This window comes from Amphibalanus amphitrite, unplaced genomic scaffold (genome assembly GCF_019059575.1).
Source record: "Amphibalanus amphitrite isolate SeventyFive unplaced genomic scaffold, NRLGWU_Aamphi_draft 000464F_arrow, whole genome shotgun sequence".
NCBI lineage: Eukaryota > Metazoa > Arthropoda > Thecostraca > Balanomorpha > Balanidae > Amphibalanus > Amphibalanus amphitrite.
Genome location: NW_024881958.1, coordinates 43,845 through 70,909, shown reverse-complemented (window position 1 = coordinate 70,909; position 27,065 = coordinate 43,845). Strand labels below are relative to the sequence as shown.

Here is a 27,065-nt window from a genome sequence, read left to right as displayed (position 1 = left end):
GGTTAATCAAGGCAGGTTCTGAATAAAGATTGCTGTTGGGATGCATCGCAGGGGGTCCTGGCCATCTGCAAAAGGTGTGGAGCTGTGATGCCTGTAGTTATAAGGTGATCGGCAGGGCCTCGGGGATCGTGCCCCCTTTTTGGGGCGCCAGGCAGGGTTATTACTTATAACCTCCCCACCCCATTGCCAGACCCCATTGCCGATAAAACCAAGTTCACTGAAATTCCATAGATTTCCGTTACCATATGAAAAATTTTCCATTCCTAATTAGTCAAATTCAAGCATGGCAGTTCTACCACAGGAACCATTTGAAATCTATGCCATTAACCCCAGCACTTGTGGGGAGAAGTGTTCGGATAGATCACAGGCAGGACCAAAAAAGCACGCAGTAGCCCAAGACCTTATAATTGGATATAGCATTGACTCCCTCTCGTCAAGGGGTTCGATAGCACTCGTTTTTTTTTCTGCAAAACTAAGTTCGGTCGGCGGGTCTAATCGAGCCCCCCATCCCTCCCCTTCTTACGTCAGCGGCTGTGAAAATGCCATTAGGTACCAGCTGTTGAAACATGGCAGTTGCTTTTGCATGAGTGCACGAAAGGGTTTTAGGTTCGTGATACGTGAAAGGTTCTACATGAAAATTGAGATACACCAGCTTATCAAATTGTGCTCACTGTGGTGCGCTCGGATTTACCTTGACTATTATAGTCTTTGAATTCTGGGGTGAAACAGACCAGTCAAGAAACCTGTTCCATAAGGAGAGCCACTAATGCTAAAGAGATGTGGGATGAGGTTTCCAGAGACCTTCATTACCTCCCAAAGGGAGGTAATGAAGGTCTCTGGATTTTGCCGAGCTATCGTAACAGCGCCTGCTGTAGTTACGATTGGAGGGTGAATATGAGAACGATGCAGGTCGTGCCAGCTCGAGCATGACGAACACAATGGTGCCGACATCACAGCTCTACTGCCATTTTTGACGAAGTTAATCAACAAGCACCGGAATCCTACCCTGGGGCATTTCACCTGCAGAGGTCGCCGGACCTGAGACCCTTTCACTCAATTTTTTCAACGGTGCATGCGCTCGTTTTTCCCGCGAAGCTCTTGGCAAGTAAAATCCATCAGAAAGTGTGATCAAATAACGGCTGGTGACCTTCCATGACCTAGCATGGCCTTTTGAGTGACCACCGATGACATGACCACTGACGGCTAGCCATTAGCTGCACCCTGCCCGTTACATATGGATCAGGTGGTGATGTCATGATTCTGAAATTATATTGCAGTTTTGGCGCACTTGTCAGAGCAGAAGACATTCCCACTTTTCCTCCACCATGACTATATGATGGTGAAGCCCTGAAGCTGACCAGACGTAAGATCGAAAATTTGAAAGTACGAAACGTAAGAATAGCTGGCACTGCTACTCATACCTAAGCAATTCGCAGCTTGTAGGAAACCAGCTTTGAGTTGGCAAGACTGCAAATTTTGATTTAGAGGCAAGGATGCTTGAAAAGGTGATCGATCTTAATTGTCCTAGGATAAGTTTGGAAACGGGATGCACCATTCGATGTGTTTTGGGCCTTGCCAAGTTTCGCGGCGTTACGTGCCTCGTTTTTTTTTTTTGCATACACAATCAGTATCTCCTTTTGGGATTTTCGATTTTCGGTCCCCGTCCCCCCCTATCGAAAACCCGTGGCGCCGCCCCTGGCAACTTGCTTCAGATTCAGGATTCGGCATAGTTATTTATCCCGAGTGTTTGGTGGTAGGTAATCCATAAGAAACTACCCACTCTCACACAGCCGTGTCACCCGATGCGCCTCGCTCTGTTCACGCACACATCAGACGTGTCGTGCGCCGTGTTGACCGGTCGTGTACCGCTCAGGGGCGTGGGCGGTGACTGATCGGGCCGTCACTCGTCTGATGGTCGCACCTCGGACACTGAGGATCACCAGCTCGGCCTGTGTCAGTTGGTGGGAGCGGCGGCGGTCTGTGGGGGCGGCGGCTGTCTGCGATGCTGTCTGTGGGAGATCTGTCAGTGGCTGTCGGCCGCTGTCGGCGTGTCCTCGCAGCCGTCAGAGCTGTCAGAGTCGATCCTTCAGCTGTCCGACCCCCCGCGGAACCAGCAGTCCGGCCGAACGCCCAGCTCACGTTCTTGTTTATCTCTGGGCCGCCGCTCCGGAGACGCTCGGGGCACTCTGGTGACGTCAGACACCACATGGGAGAGCCTGCCGTTGTTGGATGCGTTTCTCGACTCTGGAGGAGTCGGAGAGAGCCGCTGCACTCTGGGATCTCCTGCTGGGCGTGCCGAGCTCCAGGCTCCGCCGTCTGACCCAGTATGGTCGGTGCACTGTTGACCGGTCGCCGACCGCTCCCTGATCGGGCCAGGTGCGCCGCCGCTGCAGGCGGGCAGCGCCGGGCGCCGTCAGTTCCGGTGGGGACCGCACCCGCTCCTCCCTCTGTCCTCCTCCGTCACTCTGCCCATCTCTCAGTGACTCACCCGGTCAACTGGTCCCACAAACAGAGGCTCGGTCCGTCCACTGCAGGCCAACTGGAGCCGAGCCGCGAACGGTCGAGGTGAGGTCACACCCAGCCTCTCGATAGGGCGCTGACAGCAGTCGATGGCTCCGGTAGTGTGACCGTATCACGACAGCGGCTTTGTGGACGGGCGGGCAGCGCGGCTGCGCGCGGCCGGTGACCCCGCAGCGCTATTATGGAGCTCCTACGACGCTGGCTCGCAGCTGGCTGCTCGGCGACGCTGCGTCGAGGGCCAGCTGGATGCGGCTCGGCCGAGAACCGTTAATCGACCGTGGCCAGCGGCGGCGGCGGCGGGCATGGTGGTCAGAAGTGAACGCGCCGCCGCCGCCATGAGGGCTCTGCCGCCTCCAGACCTCCGCCCATCGCACAAACCCGTCCTCCGCCCACTGCGCCCCCCCCCCCGCCCCATCCTCTCCATCACCGCCCTCTGTCAGTGATGACTGACCGTTCTCGTGCCCTGCAGCGGAGCTGACTGCGCAGGCGACTGGCACGGACGGTCTAATACGAACTCTAAACTCTTTTCGCGCTCGGCCACTCGGCCATGGCGGTCACCTTCGTGGAAGAAGAATAAAGCTCGCTTTGGATGGTCGCTCGCACAGCTGACTGACCAGTTGGAGAACTCGATCTCGACCATCGCATACTTTAGGAAAGAAAGCCGCGTTTTTGTCTGGCTGTCCTTAATTGCTACGATGTTGGATGGAATGGGGTTTGACCGATTCCGTGATTCAGGGCATGAATTCCACCGATCCCAGGTCACAATTGTAAATGTATAACGCATGTCGGTATGGTCGAGACATGAAGTCCAAACGAGCAGGCGGCTAAATTCCATCATCCGTGTGACGAATGAGGGAAAACAGCCACCGTCACGTAGAGGCTCGGCATGTGACGAATTCCTCCTCCATTGTCAGTCCCCCAGTCTCGGTCTTCCCCGTGCGCTGACCCCTGTGCCGCCCAGCCCGAGACGACCGCACCGCACCTACTTTCCGCTCGGGAAAGCTGCCCTCTGTGCACTCGGAGTGCACGGCGGCGCGTGCATGCCCAGTGCAGCTGCCGCTGAGGGTGCTGTCGAGAAGAAAGCGTGGCGCTCCTCGGCTGAGAGGGCCCGCAATGCGGTCAGGAGCGCCGCTGGCAGGCGGCTTAATTGTGGAAGGAGCGGGGCGCGGCGGCACGAGGGGCGGCGGGTCGGCTACCACCGCCGGGGAGACTCCTCAGCTCTCACCAGAGGCAGACGGACGTCCGGCGACTCGTCTAGGCTGGGCCGCATATGTCATCCCGGTTTAACTACAGCCTAGATACAAACATTGCGGGACGGCAACTCGACCGATTAGGCTCTGGCTTCATAACCACAACGAGTAAGTGAACGTCTTTCCCTTTCTGTTGAAACATTTAATCATTCTCAATAGCCATGCAGAGAGCATGACAGTTATTTTGTAATTGGCGAACTCCTAATTGGCCGTGCAGCTTTTGTTCGATGTGAAGGCATTCCTGTACCACAGTTTCGCATTTCACTGCAACCGTGGGCCTTTCCTGGCTGAAATGCAGGCGCCCATACGAGCCCAGCGCCATAATTTAGCATAAACGCCGCCGGTAAGACATGCTTGCGTGTACGGTATCTAAATGTTTCCATGGTTACACCAAAGATACGAAACGTGTCATGGGCTCAGCTGCAGCTTAGCTGACGTCATTAACTCTTTCAGCTGTGCTGTAATGCACCTATCTAGATACGAGGCGTGCTTTTCTCAGTACCATGCACGAGCATGGCTCGTTAAGGTCTTCCGGTCAGCAATAAATGAGGTATATTCTCCTCGGGCTGGTGTAAAACTAAAAACATTTGTTTGCCGTCTGCCTGCGCCGGGACTCCCCCAGTGAAAGGACAGCACTGGTGGCTGTGTCTCCTGTTTCCACCCGGACACAGACCGGTCCGCTGGCGCTGTGGGAGGGGAGGGGGAGGGTGTCACGCACTGGGGCACGCGAGAGGCGCGTGCGTGCGTCGGCGGCCGCTCCGTCCGACGCCCGTTTCACCGCGCTGCTCGGGCAACAGTGAAAGGAGACCGGCTCACAGGAGTCGAATTAGCTCCGGAGATTGAGACTCCGCAGGGGTGGGAGTCGGGAAACGACTGCTTCTATAGTCCGTTTCATCCGACGTTCTCCTTCGCTTGATAAATGCACAACGCTTGATATTTTGTAGCAGCGAGTTGTATGTTTTCTAAATGTTAAAGAGCTTCCTGTTTCAAGAGACCGAGAGGTTTCTGCGGATATTGAGCCTGAGTTGTGTGTGTGCTCCTCCGTCGTAAAGTGAAATTAATATGGCCACAAGCCTTGCTCGTGTCGCACCGCGGCGTCTCATTTGCATGCCTACTCCCACCATCCCGCGCTTTGATGGTTTCCGGAGCTCGAACAAACGACGAACCTCGAGAGAAGCCCGGGAAAAGTCAGCCACTTTTCCCGAAGCGCTTCCCGACCATCATAGGCACAAAAGACAACAGCTACACTGACGTGGTGATTCTAATCCAAATCTTCCTCCCCCACACATCCAATCCAATCTACCGCTCCGCTCTGCACCTCGCAGTGAGCGAGCCCGACGCTCCAGCGCTCGCCGCTATGCCTGGGCGGTGGCCGCTCGCCGCTGCAGGCCGCCCGATGGTATCGGTCCGCTCTGGGGAGCCTCTGTAGCGGCCGGGGAGGTCAGCAGCTCCCCGTGGACTGGCCTCGGCGGCGGACCGACCAGTCACCCGTGCAGACGAGACGCCACGGCCGCACGTCTGCCTCGAGGACGAGACGGTCACGAGCGGGAGAGGCGGCTCATGACGGCCACAATCAGGGTCGTTAGGGATCTGCACCGGTGTCTGTCACTGTGTCATGACAGACAGTGCAGATATGACAAACCTGACAGACCTGCACTGGTGTCAATCATGTGTCATATGTCGGTCGCGTGTGGCAATGGAGGGTGTCACCGACAAGATTGACTCTCTCGATGTAATTCGGTAGCTGAGAACGCACTGGTCACCCGCCGGATTACATAAGTAAAAATTCAAATTACGGCGACGGAGCCCACAGCTGTGAGGTAACGGCCGATTCCAGCGTCACTCAGAAACCACAACCGCAGCGCGTCTGGCTGCCTGACGCCCCACCTGGAGCCAGGACTCACGCCAGTTCCGGCGGGCGGCCTGCGTGTCGTTTACAGCAGCGGGTGGGAGCGTCCGCGGCGACCACAGCGCTCCCGCGGCTCCCACGGGCCGGGGCGGGTGACTTTCCAGCCGCTGCCGCAGTTTACTCACACCCCTGACGGAGCTGCATTGTGCGGCCGGCCCCGGCCCAGCGAGCTGGTGATTGCCGACATTCCCACCTTTCCACCGGCACCGTTTCCGTGTGTGTGTGTGAGTGCCGGCCCTGTTATATGGGACACCGCGCCCCGCCCCGTGCAGTCGGCTATGGAATCGGGGCGGGATGGGCTGCCGGTGCCATTTATCAAAGAAATTAGGGTGGATTCAATGGCAGTGCTGGTGAGCCAGCTCTCACAGTTTGTCCCCAAACCGCCGCTGGTTTCCACACTTGTTCTGGCCAGCGTGATGGCCTAGAAATCATGTTCCCGAACCCTGGCTGGCGCAGCAGTGCGGCTGGACGGCCTGCCCGTTCTCCGTTTGAAGCTCAGATCAGCGCACTCCACGGCGCGCGAATGGCCAGCGGGCCCTCCACCAGTGATCCCGATATATGACGCTCCTACGACAGTCCAGTGGACAGTGGACAGCGTTCATCTGACAGCAGACAGTAGGCAGCGGACAGCAGACAGCAGACAGCGTTTACCGGACAGCAGACAGTGGAGGTCATCGGCGGCGCTAGTACCGCAGGGAGTCCGGTCGGACAACGGACAGCAGACAGGAGAGTCTGTGAGCAGACAGCAGACAGTAGTAGGGCGCAGACAGCAGACAGCATGGAGGACCGTGACCGCAGGGGGCCGGTCGGACAGCAGACAGTATACAGCAGAGGACCGTGACCGCAGGGGGCCGGTCGGACAGCGGACAGCAGACAGTAGAGGACCGTGACCGCAGGGGGCCGGTCGGACAGCGCTGGCTGCCGGCCAGAGAGCCAGCAGCGGACCAGCTCGTGATCGGTGGGCGGCGGACGAAGGTCGCCCGGACCCAGCCCGCTGCCGAGCGCCGTCCAAAACCAGCACCGCGCCGCCGCCACAAAGACTGGCTCGGCGGCCAGTGGTTTCATGGTTCTAGCCCGGTCCTTTTCTTCCCGTTCGGCTGGTTTACTTAATGTACTGCTGACCCGAACTGACATATCTGGTTTGTTTACAAAAGCTGAGGGTGCGGAGGTTTTGGATTGCCCCGGAATATCCTGACGTATTCTGACAGAAGCCGTGCAGTCATGCAATGGAAGAAAACTCAGGGAGTACCTTTGTGACATGCAACAGGAAAGAGACGATCTATTCTTTTACGATGTGATGTCAAGCGGACGGCTTCTATAAATTAAACATAAGTGTAATATAATGATTCAGGGTTGATGAGTAACATTTATGTAATACGTGTATGTAGATGCGTCACTACGAACTACGAGTTTCTTTCTACGCACCAATAATTATTCACCTCGAGTGTTCGCCGTCCGCTGTTTCAGCCAACAGTGCGAGTGACTCAAAGAAGTGGGGAAATTGATCACTGATACGCCTACACGCTAAGCAAAGTATGGAATACGGAGCTTCCACACTTGTGGCGGCATGATATCGCTGAAGATAAATAAATAAACTTTACAGCCGATTGGACCTGATAGAATTGTGGCAGATACTGCCAGGTTGGAGATCCGGGATCGGTTTGAGCGGAACGGTGATGGCTCTGACATCACAAGGAGCCGCGGGGGCGTCGGCAGTTGGAGTTACATAAGACGTCAGCCGATATACAGAGCTACTGAGAAATCATCACAGATAGCCGTTTAAAGACGGATCCGATTTATCGTCCGTGAGTCGGTGGATTTAGTGCCTAGCCAAGACAGCTTTGCATGCGCACGCGAAATAATCATCACCCCTTACGTCCTCGGTCAACTTGCGCAGGGCACGGTAGGTCAGCAACTTCATCGGCCCAGTATTTGTCACGGCTGGCGGCTAGGGGAGATAGCTGGCGGCGCCAGGGGAGACGCCGGGCTCCCTCTCCCCCGGTCCCTGCTCCCCGGCCCGTTAGACGATTCGCTAACGTGAACGCGCATTGTCCGACTCTGCACACGGCGGCCAGAGCGTGACTCTGTTCCACTCCATTCGTGCCGTTTCCTAATTCTCGGCCGTGTGAGCGTGCCGTATTGGCCGGCAGTGCGCCCCAGTCGCCACCCGAACCGTAATCGGGTCGTGATCAGAGTCGAGCTCTGCGCGGTGCTGGCCAGATTAGCCGGTCTGTGGAGCGGTCACCGAACACTGGCGGGCGGTCAGTGGTCAGTGGTTTTTGGTCAGTGGTCAGTGCCGTATGTGGTGCACAGCCCGCGTAACGGTCAGCTGAGCCTGAATTCGTCCGACTCCGCCGCTGGTTCCGTGGTCAGCTCGTGTCGACGCATTGGCTACTCTGTACTCATGCATGCGCCGCTTGACTCACAGATATACCAGCCCTTTAGCTGGGAATCGCGGCGTGCGCTGACCTAAATTTCCGTGGCACGTAGCTCGGCGGGCCTTGAAATGCACATAAAACTGCGTGCCCGGCGTTATTTAAAAGGTCAATACAGTTCCGTGCACCGGGTAATGAGCGATAGCCAAATCGTGCGGTCAGATGTCGCTAATCTTGTTAGGCCGATGAACAATGGGTCATTACTCGAACACAATCAGTGTGCTCTGTTTGATGACAAAGACATACCTCTGTAGGACCGAGTGGCGTACACAGATTGCAACATGCGCATCCTCTGTGAAGCGGAAGGTAGGCGGAACCAGCGTACAGCGACACATTCCCATCACCTGTGACCCAGACCCCATCCACGCTGACAGCGACGGCGGAACGAGCAGTACTCGCTGTGGGGAAGGCGCTTGTGGCGACTTTCTAGCCAGCTAATTACGTACGAGGGTGGTCGGCAAACGCATAAATTTACCAGGTATAAGCGGTTCACTCGCGATTGAACGCTCGTATATAACTGGTTCTTGGACTGCGTTTGACAAAACTTGCATGCGATTCTAAAAATATGCCGGCGGTATGGAATTGACTGCGCAGGGCCGGTCGGATTTGCTCTGGGCGGGTCCGGGCACGTAACATAGCGAGAGCAGCAACTGCAGCCACTTTTTGTGTTAATTTCTGTGAAGGTTAGGAAGTGGTGCAGCCGGATACGGGGAAGCGAAAGTCGCTCAGGGCCGTCGGCGGATCGGCGCAGTGCGCTATCTCTCTCCGGGCGGGTCTCGAGGTCGGCGGTGCCACGGCACGCAGCGCCCTCGTGCTCCGGCGGTCTCCATAGGTGACCCCTCTGCTGACCCGACCCCGGCGCCCGCCCAGATCGCCGATATAGCAACCAGAGCACGCCGGAGAGCGAGAGCAGAGAGAGAGACGCTGGGACGCCGACAGAGCGCTCGTCGAGGGAGAGAGTGCGCGCGGCAGCGGGCCGGATCTCGGCGGCCACCGACAGGTGAAGCACACTCGGCTCAGATGCTATCTCCCGGAGGTGATCAGAGAAAGTCCGATATTCGAGACCATCTCGGCGCGGCGCCGCCATCTGCTCCCAGCCGAGTCCATTGGGCCGGTCGACGAGCGCCGTGGAAAGCGCAGTCGTGAGCGCGCCCGAGCGGCTCAAATCCGGCCTCTGAGCCCGGCGTGGCTCGGAGACCGCTCGAGTGACCCGGCCGCCCGGCCGCCGGCCGTCGCTCAGTCGCGGGGACGCAGAGAAAGGCTGTTTATCTCGGACGGCCGCGGGCCGTGAGGAGGGTTTTACCTGGACGGACGCGTGGACCCCTCCCTGCCCCGAAGTCGAGGTCAGTCGCTGCGGGGGGTGCGGGGGTCAGGGTCGCGTCAGACGGCCCCTCCCTCACTGGTCATCGGGGCGCGGCAGGTGATCAGACGTGGCGGCACTGCATAACATAAACAGGCCCAAGGTCCGGTTTTGGCTCTATATGTACATATCGCTATCTTCCAATTACGAATGCTGAGAAGCTGTATGTAATGCACCCGCTTTTTGTGTGCATGACTGCTGACAGCAGGCCACACCCACGTCTTGGAAGCATGGCGCCTCGCGGGGCCATTGGTCTCAGCCGTTTTGGATGACGGGCCCGAATTGGGGCCAGCGAAGGCACCGTCTGTCACGCTCGGAATCCAGTACCGCCTTTGAGGGCGCGGGGTGGGGCGGTGCGGTGTCTGCCGAGGAATGCGCCCGCAGTGGCGACACGCAACGCGCGGACCTCGGCGACGGGCCGTCGGTGCCGAGCGGCCGACGGTCGGCCGGGCCGGCTGCTGCAGATGCCCGGGGACGCCCACCGGGTACCATATTGGGGACGAGGCACGGACCGGCGCCAGTCCGTCGCAGAAGGGACCGGCTGGGCTGCCGGGGAGTGAGGATCGGCTGCCGGCTGCCTAGGAATGAGGACCGGCTGGTCCGTGCGGGATCGGCTGGGCCGTGCGGGATCGGCTGGGCTGACTGTGGACAGGGTGGTGCTGGCAGCAGGGCTGAAAGGAAGCCGACTGGCTAATGGCTATACCTAACGTAGACCGGCTCGGAACGTTTCGTCGGCATGAGAGACACTCGACAAAGTCGAAATGGCGTGCTGGTGAGCGCTGTTTGCATTGCAGGTAGCCGGAAGACTGTGCTCCGATCCTCACGAAGGTTTTACGCTGCCACGAAAACCCTAAATCGGCCCAGTATAAGCAGGTGTAGGTAAGTCCAGTAACTGGTCCTTCCTCCGTCAGCTGACCTCGCTGTCTCGGTGAACAGGAGCAGAGTGCTGAGGAGTTGCGTCGCCGGCTGTGGCGCCGCTGCAGAGTGCAGAGCACTGTCGCGGCCCATTGGGGCAGTGCTCGTGACTGCTCTGGTTTCAACAGGCTGGTGCTGGTCAGTTTGTGCAACACGATTGAGCGTTGAGTCATTGCATCTGCAATGCGCGCTGAACAATTCGATGAGTCACCTGGACTCTCGCAACAGTGCCACATCTGTCCACCCCGAACAAACCAGCGGTCACCTTTACAGGCAGGATTCACTCTGTCGCATTATGCAAGCCTGCGTGAAATAGCTCGCTAACAGGAACCTCAGGTTAGCGCCCCAAGTGCCGGCGAAAAGCAGCCCCCGATCTGGCTGATTGGGTTTCGGGAAGACTGGTCGACGCCGGTGTTTTCTCGTTGGACATCTGACCGACTGGTGGACACTGGACGGGGCGGCGTGTCGTCTCATTGTTATTCGGGGAGGAGCGGCAGACTGGTGTCTCCGAGTGCGACTCGCCCGGGCGGGGGCGGGGGCGGGGGCGGGGGCGGCTCTGCTGTACCCGGGCGGCTGTCGGGAGTCACCGCCCGCCGCCGGCGACCCACTGACCCGAGCGGCGGGCAGCTTTCGCCGCGCTGCTGCGCCGCCGCCGCGCCGTGCCTGCGCGTCCCAGCCAGCTCGGCTGATCGCCGGGCGGGACGGGTGGGACCGGGCCGGGTGCCGTACTGGCGCAGAGCCGGTCCGGTCGGACGGGGACCATCCCACCAGCTGCTGAGCCCGCCGCCCGTACAGCACGGTACCGGCAGTTTCACCCAGAACGGCCGGCCGGCAGTGAAGGGTCAACTGTGACACTCGGGGTCACGGCGGCGCGGCGCTCCGCTCGATAAAACGGCCGCCGGAGTTCCCATCCGCGCGCCGGCTGTGACGAAAACTTTCGAAACAGAAGCGTGATACAATGGGTCGCTACTCCACGACCAACACCAGCTCTATTACTCCTGAGACCCAGGTGAAATGTTTTTACTGCTGTAGGTCAAAGGTAAACCATTGCGAAACTACACACTACACATTTGTATAGGTACGCTGGAAGTGTATCACGTTGACCAACATTCAGATACACGCCCGCATTAATCATTCAACCATTAGTCTTGTTGTGGCGTCTCTTCTGCAGCTCTATGCCCGCTGATTGCTGTATGGAAACATGAGTCGCCAGTATGACCGTCCCGTCCAGTGCGGCCCTGACCGAGCTGAGGCCGGGCTGCTCTGACCGACTATCGGCCGACCTCACAGGGCGGGCAGTATGGTTGTTGGCCGGGGGATCTGCTCGCTGCGGACCGCCGTCCGACGCTCCCGATTGCGTCACGGCATCATGCGCAGGAGTAACGACTTCTCACCACCGCGGAGTGCTCCAGACGAAACCGAACGGAACCACGCGGAACCACACGGAACCGCCCCATGTCGTACACAGGACGGCGCCGCCGGGAGGCCGAAACTGCGACCCGTGCCGCGACGGAGTCGTTGACTCGGTGCCGTCGGGAGCTCGGTCGTGTCCGTACCACCACGACCCGGAGCGAGACGAACGAGGAGGCGATTCCAGGCGAGACGAAGGGAGGAGACAATTCTTAGCGAGACGGGCAGAGGAGACGGACCCTGGCGAGACGGACGGAGGAAACGATGCCTGGAGAGATGAAGGGAGGAGACGATCCCTGACGAGACAATTACTCGCGAGGTGAAGGAAAGAGACGTCCCGAGGCGAACGGTGCCATGTCCAGGGCCGAGCGGAGCGAGACAGCGCTATCCAGGGGCGGTGCCAAGTGGGGCTCGACGGGGCGTGAGGAGGCCGAGACGGCTCTTCACGACGTCATGGCGCAATGCGTGCCGCCGGCCGCGCGGCTCGAGTGGCTCCGATGTTAATGAGCGCAGTTCCACGATCCATCAGAGGGCAATTTGTAGACAGCTTCACGCGGCCGGCTCTGCGGCTGAGAGGTCGCCCTGTCAGACCGCGGGCGGATCGTTTTGAAACATTGTCGTTACTGACGACCCGCGCGGCGCGGGCGGGGCGCGCGGCGACCGGCCGCTCTCGGCTCCCTGACCTCGAGAGGCGCCGCGCGTGCTGGCTGACCTTCGACCTGGCCCGACCCGCGGCGACCCAGCCGCCGCCGACACCGGCCCGGGTCAGCGAGATCAGGCACCAGGTCACGGTGCGACCCGCGGCGCCGCCCGCCGACTTACGAGCCGACCAACAATGGCCTGCTGGGCGTCGGCCGCTGAGCGATCCCCACGCGCGCCGTACGGCCGTCCGTGCGCCGCGCCGTGATGGGGCAATAACGGACTCGTTAATTGTCCGAGCCGAGATTGCAATCACGTCTGTACAGGAAATGTCCGGCACGGCACAGGACACGGCACTGGTGGTGTTCATCAGGATGCGCGGACGGCCGAGCCGGCAGTAAATCACCGATTAGCACCGCCCATTACGGGCGCGTAGGCGTGTGCTGCTTGTAGGTCAGCGAAGTGGGCTCGTGTGCGGATCAGTCCGGTCACGTGCTGACCCGGGAGACACTCTGAGACCTGTCGGCGACTTGCGCGAGACGGGTCGCCGCTGTCCATGCTGAACACCCAGACCGGGTTGGAGGTAGATTAGCGTGACAAAAGCCACGGCTCGGTGTTTGTGTACTGATACCGGATTCAGTCGCAGAACCGGAGCGACGGGAGAGACAGCACACAAAGCCGACGTCTCTCATCTCCTGGACCGGATCTGAGACCCAGACCAGATGGCGGCGGCTCTAATCCCATGGCCGGGGTGACGTGCAGTGACGGAGAGCAGCGCGCGACACACGACAGCGGCCCGCCTCCGCCCGGTGGACGCTCACGACACAGCGCCCAGGCAAGGTCGGCGTCCAGCGCCATATTTGGCAGCGCCAGCTCCCCGAGCCGATCTCTACCGGGGAGGTGGACGGCGCTGGTATGTAGATGAGCCCGTGCGGGTGCAGTAAACACGTCAGTGGCCGTGCTGGGAAAACTAGCCGACAGCGACAACTGATAACATTACGGAAGCTGCGTAATGTCAGGGTCTGATTTCCGAGCCTCTACCCGGCTGCTCGGCCCGGACGGCGCAGTCAGCAGCGGCAGAGAGACCCGGCCATGGCTCGGTCAGTCCGGAGGCTCCGCGGACCGGCAGTCCGCGGCGCCGCTGCCGGTCAGCCGGTATACATATACGAGAGGCACGTGACTGGGCCCGCTGCCAGACGGTATGCATTGGCCTAGATTCGGCACTCTGACTCTGCCCCAGCGCCATCAGCTGCCCCGCGCCTCTGTGATGTCAGAAGCTCACCCGGCACTGAGAGGCGCAGACGACAGGACAAAGGGCCCGGCTCTCAGCGGCCGCAGCCCGGAGCTGCCGGGTGCATATCGCGGCCACTGGCCCCGGCCGGACCGCCGCCGGGCAGGGCGGCTCCCCGCTGCAGCGTGCAGCTCTCCCGGATACAGCCGCTGCTGGTCCTCAGGGTCGGGTCCTGCAGCTCCCCACGGTTCGTACAGACAGGAAGCAACACTACCAGCAGGACCAGCAGGATGAGCCAGCCAGTCTCAGCAAAGTCTGTACCGCTGCTGTTGGGAAGGGCCTCTTCGGGCTCTTCTAGTCTCTCTCGGACAGGCGGCAGCACCGTGGCCGACTGCGGGGCCGCCGGAGAGTCAGCTGCAGTCAGTGACGTCACTGAACCGATGACGTCACGGCTCCATGACCGGTCCGGTGGCGCCGGCCGTAATCCTGCACCGCGCCGAGAGCTGATGTGATCTCCCAGAAATGATCGCCGAGAGCCGATCAACGGGAAAAGATAGTGAGCATGGCACCGGGCCGCGTCGGGCTGGGAGCGCGGCTTACCGACGAGCTGCTCCAAGGGACGATACAGAGGCGGGAGGAGGTGGTCAACATGCGTGACCTGAGCAGATTTCGGAGCTGTGATGACTCCGGTGCAGCGTTTGAGCTCATCCGGGTTCGCTCTGAGACTGCCCGATGCCTATTGTTCATTGCGTTTTCAGAGTTGCAGCTATTGCACGGTCGAGTGAGCGCGTAGGTGTCAAACCATAGGTAGAATACCGGACTCTCACACACGCCTGGAGTGACGTCATCGGAGGAAAGGCGATACAATCACGATGCAAATCGCCTCCTTCATATCTACTTTTCGTATGACGTGATTGCAGTCCATGAGAACAAAACCAAGTGCGCTGCATTTGGGAGCTTTGTTCGTCGAGCGCCAACAACGTAGTGCCCTAGATAGAAGAGCTTTTTCACATCTCGTTATGGTTGAGGGAAAAGTAACAATCTGGCGGATTAAGCTATTTTTATATCGCGTACTCAGAGCACTGTGATTTATGTGGAATCGCAGATCGGTGGCGAAGGCCAGCGCCTGTTATCCCTGCAGTTCCAGGAGGGACATTATTGTTCGGTCAACACCGGTTATTGGACTCCCCGTGCACATGCCTTTATCGCAAGCAAAATAACCGCGGCATGACGAAACCATTTTCAGGTATCTACATAGACCCAGCCCGTGAATAGCTCAATAGCTCATATGCTCGTCTTCGACCTTACATTACAGTATTGCTCATCGTTGGAGCTGATGACCACACAGATATGAATTTGGAATGCGGCGAGTGTGCCCCGTATATGTCCCCTCCCCTATATGTCTCCGCCCGGCCTCCCAGCTCTCTCTGACAGTCCCCCTCTCTCCCTCTCTCCTCCAGATGTCGGAGCAGACGGCCGATAGCAGCCAGCAGCTGCGCGAGTCGCAGCGCGCGCTGAAGCGCACCCGGCAGCACCTGCAGCTGCAGGAGGCGCGCAGCCGGCAGCTGGTGACCGCCTGCGCGGCCAAACTGCGCGACCAGCAGGCCGAGGCCGCGCGCGCCGAGGCGCTCAAGGAGCGCCAGTTCCAGCGCATCCTGCAGCAGCTGGCCGTGCTCCAGAGCAAGCTGAAGCGCGAGCAGAAGCTCATCTACCAGGAGATGTCGGAGCGCGAGCAGCTGTCGCAGCAGCAGGCGCGCGAGCTGGAGCGGCTGCGGCGCACCAACCGCCGGCTGCTCGGCAAGGTGACGCGGCTGAGCGCGCCCTGCGCCCGCTGCGGCACCAAGCCAGACAGCGGCATCAGCGACTGCGACGAGCCCGACGAGCTGGCGCCCAAACAGGCCAAGACGGGCGGCTCGCCCGACTCGGCGCTGGCCTCGGCAGAGAGCAGCGACACCGCCAGCCCGCCCACCGCCGAGCGCGGCATCATGAAGACCACGCGCGAGCAGCGCAAGGCGCCGCCCAAGACGGTCACCTTCTCCCTGAGCGACGAGCCGCGCGAGCGCGAGAAGTCTGCGCCGCGCCGGCCGCCGCTGCCGCTCAAACCGCGCCTCATCCTGCCGCCGAGCGCTCACGTGAACGGCGCCACCTTCGGCCAGCCGTCGATCGTCAGCACCATCAGCCAGCTGCTGGGAGTGGAACTGGAGGCCGCCGCAGCGCGGCAGGCGGCCGCCACGACCCCGGCGCCGCTCTCCGCCATACCCGAGGACCTGGAGAGCTCCCGGGAGGCGGCGCCCGCCAGCCAGCCCTCCGAGGATAAGGAGAATGTGCCTCAGGAGACCACAAAGGCAGGCGAGGAGCCGGCGCCCGTCCAGGAGTCCAACCACAAACCGAAAAACGCGCCCCGATCTCGGTCAAATATCAATCTGATCATGAGCGAACACGAAGGTGTCAAGATAAAAGACAACTTCGAGGAGTTCAAGTTCGAGGAGGATATCTCCGGCAGCGTGTGCTCGGACACCGCGAGCGAGCGCAGCGCCGACAGCGGCCGGGACGAGAAGCTCAGCTTCGACCGGCGGGCGGGAGATGGCGCTGAGTCCGAGCCGGCAGAAACCCAGCCGATCATTGCCAACTACGACAAGTTCCTCGAGCAGTCGGGCCTCAGCCAAAAGTCGATCCGCACCCCGAAGCGTCTCTTCACCAACCACCGGTCGATGTTGAAGCCCAGCGACGTCAAACACCGACACCGGACCAAGCTGCTGGACGGCTTCACCATAGAGGACGTGTCGCCGACCAGTGTACGCTACTACTCGGAGGAGCTGTAGCGTCCCCTGCTCCCAGACTCCGCCGCGCTGCCGTCCCAGCCGCTGCTGTGGACGGCGGGCGGTTCAGTGATAGATGAGGCGGCCGACGCGCGTCTCGCCAGTGGTGCTCCTACCGACCGTCGCGGTCAGGTTGTGCGCGTGTCCGGACCTCCAGTGTGTGTCTGTGTGTGGAGTACGCGCCTGTGCGCGATAGTTCGTCCAGCTGAGAGCGGAGGCCGGTCGGCCGCAGCGCCAGCCGCCCCCGCCCCCGCCCGGCGCCGGATCGTCGCCGCCGCCCAGCGCGGCCGCCGGCTGAGTCACGGGCGCACCCGGCCCCAGGGCGCAGACCCGCCTCTGTCCGGCAGAGGACGGGAGCTGCGCGGGGCGGAGAGAGGGACAGAGGCGAGAGCCGGCCACAGAGAGGGACATCGCAGCGCTCCGAGGGACAGCGCTTCCTGTGGCGGAAAATCGAAACGCCAAACCGCTGCACCGTCGCTACAACACGTCTGAGCGTGTTCGCCGGTGTGACGTCCGGTCCTCTCTCGCCGTGGCCACCTCTCTCCAGCGGGGGCGGTGGCGGCTGGGACGCTGCGGAGGCAGCCGACCGCCTCACGCTGCTCCGTCGGCGTCTTCTTGTTTCGCTGTCGCTCTATGTCAGAGTATAGAGGCCGTCACCATGCTGACAGGCCGTCCCGAGTCGGCCCGGCCGGCACAATGTCAGGTAGACTGCCCTGTGTCAGATGTGTAGTCATTTATGCAAATAGACATGTGTATAATTCGTACGTGACTGTTTGGGAGACGAATAGGGGCGATGGCGCTCACTTAGGGGAGTGAAGGGTTCGAATATGACGAAAGAAACAAGCCACGGCACACGGACGACTGAAGAGCATTTGAATCAAATGATCAACTCTAGGGGGACAACACAAGATCAGGACCATATAAGGGCACAAACTAAAATAAGTATATCGATGAGTCTTAAATGCTTTAAGTTCATATATTTCACACGATATTCGACATTGGGCACATATGTAAGCATGGAACTGTTTTGGCATGTCGCTCATCAACGAAAGACGATAACGACCATCAGTTACGCAGACACTGCTATTTGAACTACCTCATGAGCTAAATGTGATGATAAAGCGCAATTACCTGCGCTAGAATATACAATTGATTATGTGCATGTATATAAAATAGTTCCTCTATTTGATCGATCATACACTATATATTAGAACAAACGGTTTAATAGACCCCTGGATAAAAAATGCACTGCTCAATTTAAAAGGATATTTGGTCTAAGAATGTCCCCGATAAAGGTCCCGGGCACAGGTACGCATTCTGTCATGATAATCTACATCACTAGATCATCAGGTTTGATATGTTTGACACACACAGATGTCTGTAATATCTCTCGCACTTCACGGCAGGCACTCAGCAGTGAATTGTGGCCCTGATACCACACCGTCTCGTCAGAGACGATACGATATCTCTCGCCCAGGCTCCTGTGCCGACCCGGCGCCTTACGGCTCCTCGGGTACCCACTGGGCACGGGACGGTGGCCTTCAGAGGACAGCTCGGGGAGACGATAACGCAGGATGGACCGGGCGCCACAGACACTGGGAAGACTGGGCGGCGGTTGGGTGGGATGATGGAGGGATTGAGATGGTAACGACGCGCTCGGAACGCAGGGGAAAATCATCGACTTCTTGAGACAAGTAAATACTGACCAGGCTAGAGTTAAAAGCTGGCTAAATAGGAGACAACTAAAAGATAGGACAGGACGGCTAAAAGATAGGCTGGCTACGACTATGAGACAGGACATTGTGTGCTTGGCACGACGTGTGACGTCAAGGCGGGGCTAAATAAAACATGACGGGCAAAGTCTGATCCCGCCAGTCAGGGGACCGAGGTTCGTGAGCTCCAGAAGCCGGGCTCCGACATACCGTCAATCACTACAATACTCTCCAATCATTGCCACAATCAAACCCTAAATAGGTGACACGCCAGGGGGCGACTCTAATGTCCAGCCTCTCCGAGCCGAGCCGCGTTCAAGGCACCCACAGACCGACCGGACTCGATATCTAATCAGAAAATGGTCCCGTCGTAAGCACCACGTCCCGCCGTCTGTACTCCACTCCTCCCTCTCTCTCTTACCACTCCTCCCTCTACTCCTCCTCGACGAGAAGGCTGGCGGGGGAGGCCGACTGACCGCGCACTTTGCGGACGGCCATCCACAGTCCGCCGCCGACCAGCGCCACGGTCGGCAGGCCGAGGCCGAAGCCCAGCAACAGGATGACCATCAGAGAGAACTCGTCCTCGGGCGGCGCGCCGATCCCCACCGTCAGCTCCCTGAGGGGGCGAGGCGGGGGGGGGGGAGGGGTCAGAGGGCACAGCAAACGGCGGGGAGGGGTCAGATCGGTCTCCAGTCGGCAAGAAAGAGGACAGAATGGTCGCCAGCTGAAAACAGAAATACAAGAGGGAACACGGAAATGCGAGGGGCCATATGGGTTATCTAGCTGTGTCCCATGAGGACGGGCGGCTGGGCGAGGGAGAGCTCAGAAAGGTCGCTGACTAGTCATGCCACAGTCGGTCACATCACAAGCATGTGCACGCGGTGGACGGGCCAAAACAAGGTCAAGTAGCCAACTTTTTAGTTTATCTTATCATGTAGCCACTCAGAACAGTCTTATCTTATCTGCAGCGACCCAGAGTCAAACTCCCATTTCACAAAGATAACTGTAATTTAACGCGTCTCCCCTCCACCTCCTCGCTGGCTGTCATCTCAGCGACTCCACTCAACTCAGCTCGTCTAATCTCGACTGTAACTCACCAGGCCGAGTACTTGGCGTCCGTGTACCAGCCGTCCTCGCTGAGCCCAAACGTCACGTTCAGCTGGTGCGTCAGCGCTCGCTCGCCGAAGTAGGCCCTCAGCAGGGGGCTGGCGGCCGTGGCGTTGGCCGCGCGGACGGCGTAGTGGCGCGCCGTGGTGGAGTGTTCGATGATGTACTCGGGGGCCGTGTAGGCGACCGGACGCCACTGCAGGTAGCCGGCGGACGTCGCGCTGGACGACAGACTGACCAGCTGCGTGACGGGGGGAAGGGGTCAGAACGACAGCGGGAGGGGAGGGAGCGGTCTGGGTCGACAGCGCGGGAGGGGGGGGGGGCGGTCAGGGTCGACAGCGCGGGAGGGGGAGGGGGAGCGGTCAGGGTCGACAGCGCGGGAGGGGTCAAGCCGACCGGAGTCGGGAGAGGCATGTGTCCGCGCAGCTAGAGCTGGCTGGCTTCAAAGAATTGAGTGCAAGTGTTATACTAACGGTTCAGTTAAGCTAATAACCCATGAAGAAATACCAACGATTGCTACCCAAAAATCCAATGAAAACAAAGTAATGATCTTATGTTTCCAAGCATCCTTGAATAATTGAATTGTAACCCACTAAGTCTAGTGTGAGCCGTGTATATTAAGCACAAATATGAAAACTCGTGAATTAAGTTCAGACACAGTACTCAGTACTAGCGAAGCTTAGCTTATGAATGCAGGCGGCAGCATAGGCCGTCAGTTCGAGCGCCGCCGGTGATCCCCGTTGGTCTGGCCCCAGCGCTCACCTTGAACACGCCGGGCGTGTACTCGTCGTCCAGGCTCTTGATGACCTGCAGGCTCTGGCTGCGGTTGCCGACGGTGGTCATCTGGACGCCGAACCTGCCGCACAGGTAGCCGCACGATCAGACGTCGGGAGTCGGAGCGGACTCAGGGGGTCGGGCCGTATAGAAAAGCGCAAACAAACCAAGCAACCTCAGATACGGGAAAGTGCAGGTAAGACCTCTTTGGGAAAGATGTCATTATATCCACAGATATCCTTGTCGTCCACTCGTAGCCATACAGCCTATAAATCCCATACAGAGGCTATATAGTCTCTAGCCCACCCTCTGGGGTTTCCCGGCAGCTCGGCTATCTGCCGGGTCGCGCGGCGGCCGGCGGCCGGCGGCGCTCGCCTACCGCGAGTGTTTGTATCCAGAGCTGGTGAGCAGTTTGTCCAGCACCAGGCTGGCCACGGCCGAGGTGCCCGTCTGCTGCAGGTGCGGCAGCTCGTCCGTGCGCCGGCTCGTGTCCAGCACCTCCACCTGACGCACACAGACGGTTAGGGGGGTGAACAGGCGGTCAGACTGTCACAGAGGGCGGTCAGACGGTCACAGAGGGCGGTCAGACGGTCAGAGAGGGCGGTCAGACGGTCAGAGAGGGCGGTCAGACGGTCAGAGAGGGCGGTCAGACGGTCACAGAGGGCAGTCAGACGGTCAAACGGTGCGACAAGGCGGCAGGCTGTTAAATAGGGCGGTCAGATGGTTTGAAGGATAGACAGACTGTCAGATAAGACGGCCTGACGGCCAGACAGGACAGTCGGACGGCCAGATAGGACAGTCAGTCAGGCCAGATAGGACGATCAGACGGGGGAAGTGTTATCTTAATCTGTGTCGTAAAATACAAAATACCGCCGTACTCTTCTTATATCATGCAATTGAAATGAGTATCATTTCTCCCTTCCTCTCTTCCCACGCCCTCCCTCCCTCGCTCCCTCGCTCCCTCCCTCGCTCCCTCCCCCTCTCTCTCACGGAGAATGTCACGTTGCCGACGGCCGTCCAGTCGCTGGCGTTCAGAGGAGGGGCGCGCACATGGATGCCGCCCTGCTCCCCGCTGTCGTTTGTCGATGTCCAGTTGGAGACCACTGCGCCGGGGGCCACTATGTCCAGCGCGAACGGACGCAGCGAGGTGGCATTGGCGTGCGTGACGTCGGCAGTGTCTTCAGGGTCGTCAAACTCGATCAGCTGAGGGAGGAGCGGGGCGTCGTACGCGATCAGCTGAGGGAGGGGGGGGGCGGCGTTAAACTCGATCAGCTGAGGGAGGGGCGGCGTTAAACTCGATCAGCTGAGGGAGGAGCGGGGCGTCGTACTCGATCAGCTGGGGGAGGAGCAGACCAGCTCGGCGGAACTGACCAATACGCCCGTCGTTCAAGTGAAGAACGGTCTGCAGCGGAGTAAGATCTGTTATATAAGGGAAAAGGGTTCATTATATCGGAAACGAAATAGGAGGCTGTGCCGTGGTGTCGGCCGCTCTGGCGCCGGCCTCACCGGCCTCCCCTGACCCAGGCAGGGCCTCCCCTGACCCAGGCAGGGCCTCCCTGGCAGAGCCTTCCCTGACCCATGCAGAGCCTCCCCTGGTTCAGGCAGAGCCTCCCCTGACCCAGGCAGAGCCTACCCTGACCATGGCAGAGCATCCGTGACCCGGGCAGACCCTTCCCTGGTCCAGGAAGAGCCTGCCCTGGTCCTGGCAGAGCCTCCCTGGTCCGGACAGACCCTGTCCTTCGTCTCCCTCACCTGATCCAGGCTGAGGCCGTACGACGAGAGCACCTGGTCCGCCTGGATGGCACCCGTCGTGTTCGCTCCGGTCAGCAGCGTCCAGTCGATACTGGGCGGCGGCGCGGCGGCCGGCAGGTGCAGCAGCAGCACCGACGGCTGCGCCCACAGCGACACCAGCACGTGCAGCGTGTCGGCCGCCGACTCGGACACCACGTGTCCCAGCTGGTGGGAGCTGCACGTGGTGCTGTCGTTCAGCTGGTCCATGCACGCGTCGTACTCGCGGGTCACGGTCAGCTGCCGGCCAGCGGGGCAGGGATAGGTACCACAGTCTGAGGTTAGAATCGGGTCCGAGCCGCGCCAGTCTGCCCCGGCACCAACCGAAACCCGCAGCGACCCACACATACTCTCACATCAGTATTTTATAAACCATTGCTTCCATGTCTACAGGGTGGGGCAGCATAATCGGGAATAAATATCAAACGGGATTATTTGGTCATGAATTTAAAAATACAGCTCCAAGCACTATTTTAGCATTATCCCATCAATCGGTCACCTTTTACCTATCCCTCATCCCATGTGACCGCCCTCGGAGTCGATGACCTTCTCAAGGCGGGTCCAAAAGCACGCGCATGCACGTGCAGCCTCCTGCTTGTCCATGATCACCCATCAGCTTCGTGCCTTGCACTGAAGACCGTCTTTACTGATGATAAGTTGTTCATTAACCTTCTACCAAAAGACGCTCCATGTAAAGAATTTGATCGGATTTAAATCTGCGGAGTTGAAGGACCAGAAGTTTTTGGTTCATCTCAGCTGGAGGTGCCCTACACAATAACATGTCGTCCTCACTACAGTACCAGCACGGACAGAGTCCTCGTAAGACGTGATGTGAACCGTCAGTGATCCTTTCTTCCGACGGCTTCACGTGAGTCTGCCAGAGTGCGGATGTATTTACCAGAGGTGCTCATTTTATCCGGGCTGGATGAAGTAGAGTGCACCACGTGCACCTCCCTTGAAGACCACCGATAGGTCCATCACCCCAACAGGATGTTTACTTCGCATGACCGCTGGAATATTTTCGATACAATCCCCTATATGGCATGCCATTCTTTTTTTATCGTATTCCAGTCGGTGGTGAGATTTTTGGTCGCGGAAGTTTTGAACATTGTTTCTTTTTAATGTGCTCAAGAGCTTCTTCCTGATTTTCAAGCGAGTCATCTGTATGTCCTCTGCTAAGAGTTATTTTACGAGGATTACGTTAATCTTTTGTCCTGAGTATTCCCACACAACCCTTATTGTCCGTGATAACATGTTGACCTGTCAAGCAACCTTCACGTGGCATTGCAGGGTTTTAAACAAAATCATCTTGCTTTGCTCGTTTAACATTAGTGTCTATGGGCGCGCGCGAAGCACTTGGAGCACCGTCGAACTATTTTGCTGCTCTTTTCCAGGAGGTTGCATGCTCATGGATGTATTCATGTCAGATGATGCACAACTTTTGGGCGTTTCGTTGCCATGATATAATTTATCAAAATACTGCCATGCATACTCATGATCAGAGCCCAAAAAGCATTCCCGATTATGCTGCCCCACCCTGTATTTCGCCTGTCCTGTAGCTCAATTGGTGTAGTGTTGGACTCCCAGAGGTGAGAGCCCGGGTTCCAGTCGCTCCTGCGCTCGATATTTGAGACTCCTGATGGGAATGGCCTGCGGTTGGTGGGAGCAGCCGCAGCCAGTTGAAGTCAGTAGAGTGGGACAGACCGAGTCTGGCTTTGATTGGCACGTTTAACTTTGACATCTGAATTATCTTGTTAGGTACCCAGAATTGCGCAATCAGATAGCAGGGTTCTGCTTCTATGTCTATGTCATACGCTCTCTGTTACGGGCGGGCTCCAGCTCTGTCCATTCAAAAAGCACACAGTTGAGCTACATTTATAATAAAAAATGTTCCCTAGGATCACATTGGGAGTATTATTTATGATTATGCTCATGTAAAGGAGTCATGTTACAGCTAGATGTTACTGAGAGCCAAACATGACTCTAGAAACCATCAGGATGTGCAGCATGTGGATACATGCACATTGCACATTTACAGCATACCTACTGAGAAAAGTAGGTACGGAGTCATCAAAACATACTAACCAAAATTTTGCAATGAGGTAACTCAATGGAAGGTGCACTTTTTTAGAATTTGAAGCCAGTGGTTGTAAATTAAAAAACACAATATTCAAACAAAACATTATTTTAGGAAGACAAAAAAACGTTATACGGATAATATTGATTTGATGAATTTTTAGTGCATTAATTCATTGGGCATAACACTAAAAAGAAGGATTGTCTAGTAACTATAAATTAAACAATAGAAAAGCATACGGTCCCTAACAATCAATGGTATTTGTGGACAAAGTACAAAGGGAACATGGCAGCAGCTAGAGTAAATTGATACATCAAATATTGCAAATAGGCTCATTTAAAAGCAAAGGATAATAAAATGTATCATCAGAGACAAAGGCTTAAACCACTAAACCAATAGATAAAAATGAGAACATGAAATGTTACCTATACCTAAAACCTATGGTTTAGGCACCATCTACAAGCTGGTAAAAAAGCATATTGCCCACCTTTCTGGTGACACCCTCATCACAGTAGACCCCCGAGGAGAGGCCCAGCAAAAGAAGTAGCACCGTCACAGCCATGGCTTGTATCGGTAGAATCTGAAAACAGGGTGCCAAAGGGCATAATTAGTCATGTGACTTCAAAGAAATTATCCCCTCTCGCTGCCTTCAACTGGTTAATTATCATGTGATCTGTGCAAGCAAATTTCAAGATCCTTGATCAAATCGCTCCAGGTGCTCAGTGTCCAAAAATTATATTTTAGCTTGTGTGTCAAGGATGGAACTTATTCAGTAGACAGGGAGATGAGAGTGGAAAATTGGCGGTCAGGTGAAGCCAAAACACGTGGGAGCGGTAAGAACGGAGGGAAAACAGATTGATAGCATTCATTTCCACACAAATGTAGTAGGATGTATTTCCAGTGTGAATGAATATGAGGTTTAACCCTCGCCGGACCTATTGGTTTTCTACATACGCGCCGGCCGAGGGGGGGGGGGGCGGGTACGACCCTCTCCCCCCCCCCCCACATACCCTGGTTCTACCCAAGATTCATCCCCAGCCCCAAGGTTCTGCCGTATACAAACGTACCTCCTGCCAAGGCTCTATATCAATATCCTCCTGCTCCTACGGCTCCTACTGCAACTGCTACGCACTCAAGTACGCACTCTTGCTATCAACGTTATGTTGTTTGTTGTTGTTGGGTTAGGGCGCGTATCCGCTAGCAAGCCGCGCGGCACAAGCGTCCAATGGCAATGAAAGCCATTATAGCGTTCAGTGATGAAAGCCGATGAAAGCTAAAAGCCATAATTGTAACAAATGCGCAGCAATCATCGAGTAATTTTTCCGCCATATTGAAGTATTTTTCAATCAGGGAGAAAACACTCTCCATCATTTTGAAGGGTAAATAAATTTTCCAAAACACCGCTTTTTGCATGGCAATGATGGGTCGGGATAATACCATCCACCGTCCCCCCTCGGTAAATGAAGAGCTCACCCTCACCGGACCTATTTATTTTTTGCATAAAACATCAGCTCCGGCTGAGGGGGGGAGGGGGGGGGGGGGGTTGCGGAGGCGTGGAGGGCCATAGATACCTAATTAGCGACCCCCATCATGCCACCCGCACATCACTCCATTTTCCCATCCTAGAACGCACATGGGTGTTTGCGACCCCCCCCCCCCCCCCCCGGCGCCATTTCGTTCCTGTTGGAGATAGAGCTTCGCGGTAAGGACCAAAAAGATTCTTTGGGAAGAGACGAATCCAATGATAGGTACCCAGTTTTACCTTCTCGGGTCAGGTCATTTTTTTAGTTTGACCTGACTTTCCAGGTCAGGTCAAACAAAAAAGTTGCTGTTTTGGGTCACCGTTGGATATCAAGTGCGCTGCTCACCATGTAGGTAGGTACCGATGACGATGCCGTTTTGTGGTTCCGAGCCAGGTTGACCTTGATCCTGACCTTGACATTTGAACATCGTCGAACAACATGTTTTAGGGTAAGTGCCAAGTGGCTCCTATCACGCACACGTCTTAACCCACGAGCCGCTGGGGGGGCATAAAGTTGCCCCCCCTTTACGTTTTGTGAAATATCTCCGAAACCTGATGAGCTACGAAGGTGAAACTTGGCATAGCTTCAAATGAATACCTAGGCAATGTTTGAGGAAATTTTGGTGGTTGTAGCACCTAAGATGACGTCACAGTGACGTCATAAAGTTTTGTCGTTTTCCGATATGGACCGTTTCTGATGACGCTGAGCATGAAACTCAACTGTAAACATAGGCGGCGGAACGATTTGAGACAAGGGGGGGCACCATGGCTCAAGGAGCCAAACCTAGGGTACCCCCAAATCCTGTTTTCTCATCGGATTTAGGCCACTTATTTTTCGTCACAGCCCTGACACGATGATTTTTTTATTTTTTTTTTACTAAACGAAAATGGCAGTTCACCCCCGTATGCAGGGGTGTAACTAATTTTATATCTCTTTGTGGGGGCATATGCACCCACAATCCTGAATTATGCCCCCACAATGATGAAAAAGCACCCACAAGTCTTTTACAAGGCTGCAAGCGTCCTTTCGAGAGCACGGTGCCCTTCGCATGCTCTAACGGCGTCCTCCTGACCGTCTCGCGTTCATGTACCGGGGTTACATGAGCAAGTAAATGCGTATCAGGAACGGATTTTCCTATTCGCTCACCATTGTAGTCCGTTTGTAATGCGTATTAACTCTGCTCATGTAACCCCGAGCATGGATAGCGTTTTTAATCATCACTCGGCGCCCTTCTGGGAGAATGGCGCACTTTTGACAGCACCGCGCCATTCTCATGGTCTAACGGCGCCCTCCTGACCGTCTCGCGTCCTTAGGTCTCTGTTCGCCGTGCATCCCTCGACTATTCGGCGCCCTTCTGGCCTCTCAGCGCCCCTGAACCACATATAGCGTTTTCAATCACTCGGCACCCTTTTACGAGAATGGCGCCCTTTTCATGATCTCAAGGCGCCCTCGTAACCATCTGGCGCCCCCACGTCCCCACCAACGTAGCACTACTGACTGTGCGGTGCCCTTCTGGCCTCTTAGCGCCCCTAGACCACATAGCGTTTTCAATCACTCGGCGCCCTCCTAAGAGAATGGCGCCCTTTTCATCGTCTC

At 57.3% G+C, this 27,065-nt stretch overlaps 2 protein-coding genes across 4 annotated transcripts in view; one reads left to right on the top strand and one right to left on the bottom strand.

The window, feature by feature from the left end:
* Nucleotides 1–17,252, top strand: part of LOC122391989 (actin cytoskeleton-regulatory complex protein PAN1-like) — a 47,544-nt gene extending 30,292 nt beyond the window's left edge. For both annotated transcript variants that reach the window (XM_043386376.1, XM_043386377.1), the window contains exon 2: nucleotides 15,130–17,252. In XM_043386376.1, the coding sequence (XP_043242311.1) occupies nucleotides 15,130–16,491 (1,362 nt within the window). In that variant the 3' untranslated portion in view covers nucleotides 16,492–17,252. The remainder of the gene's footprint in view (nucleotides 1–15,129) is intronic.
* A 198-nt stretch (nucleotides 17,253–17,450) lies between these two features.
* Nucleotides 17,451–25,208, bottom strand: LOC122391980 (glycosylated lysosomal membrane protein-like). Of its 2 annotated transcripts, none has more exons than XM_043386365.1 (8): nucleotides 25,014–25,208; nucleotides 24,434–24,526; nucleotides 21,834–22,109; nucleotides 21,072–21,284; nucleotides 20,461–20,585; nucleotides 20,070–20,163; nucleotides 19,298–19,548; nucleotides 17,451–18,816 (listed from the first exon to the last, which is right to left on the bottom strand). In XM_043386365.1, exons 2-8 carry the CDS (start codon nucleotides 24,506–24,508, stop codon nucleotides 18,633–18,635), a joined length of 1,218 nt encoding a protein of 405 aa, XP_043242300.1. In that variant the 5' UTR covers nucleotides 24,509–24,526; nucleotides 25,014–25,208; the 3' UTR covers nucleotides 17,451–18,632. The 2 variants fall into 2 exon arrangements, with proteins under 2 accessions (XP_043242300.1, XP_043242301.1); XM_043386366.1 differs by lacking the exon at nucleotides 25,014–25,208 and adding an exon at nucleotides 24,957–24,975.
* Between the last annotated feature and the right edge of the window lie 1,857 nt (nucleotides 25,209–27,065).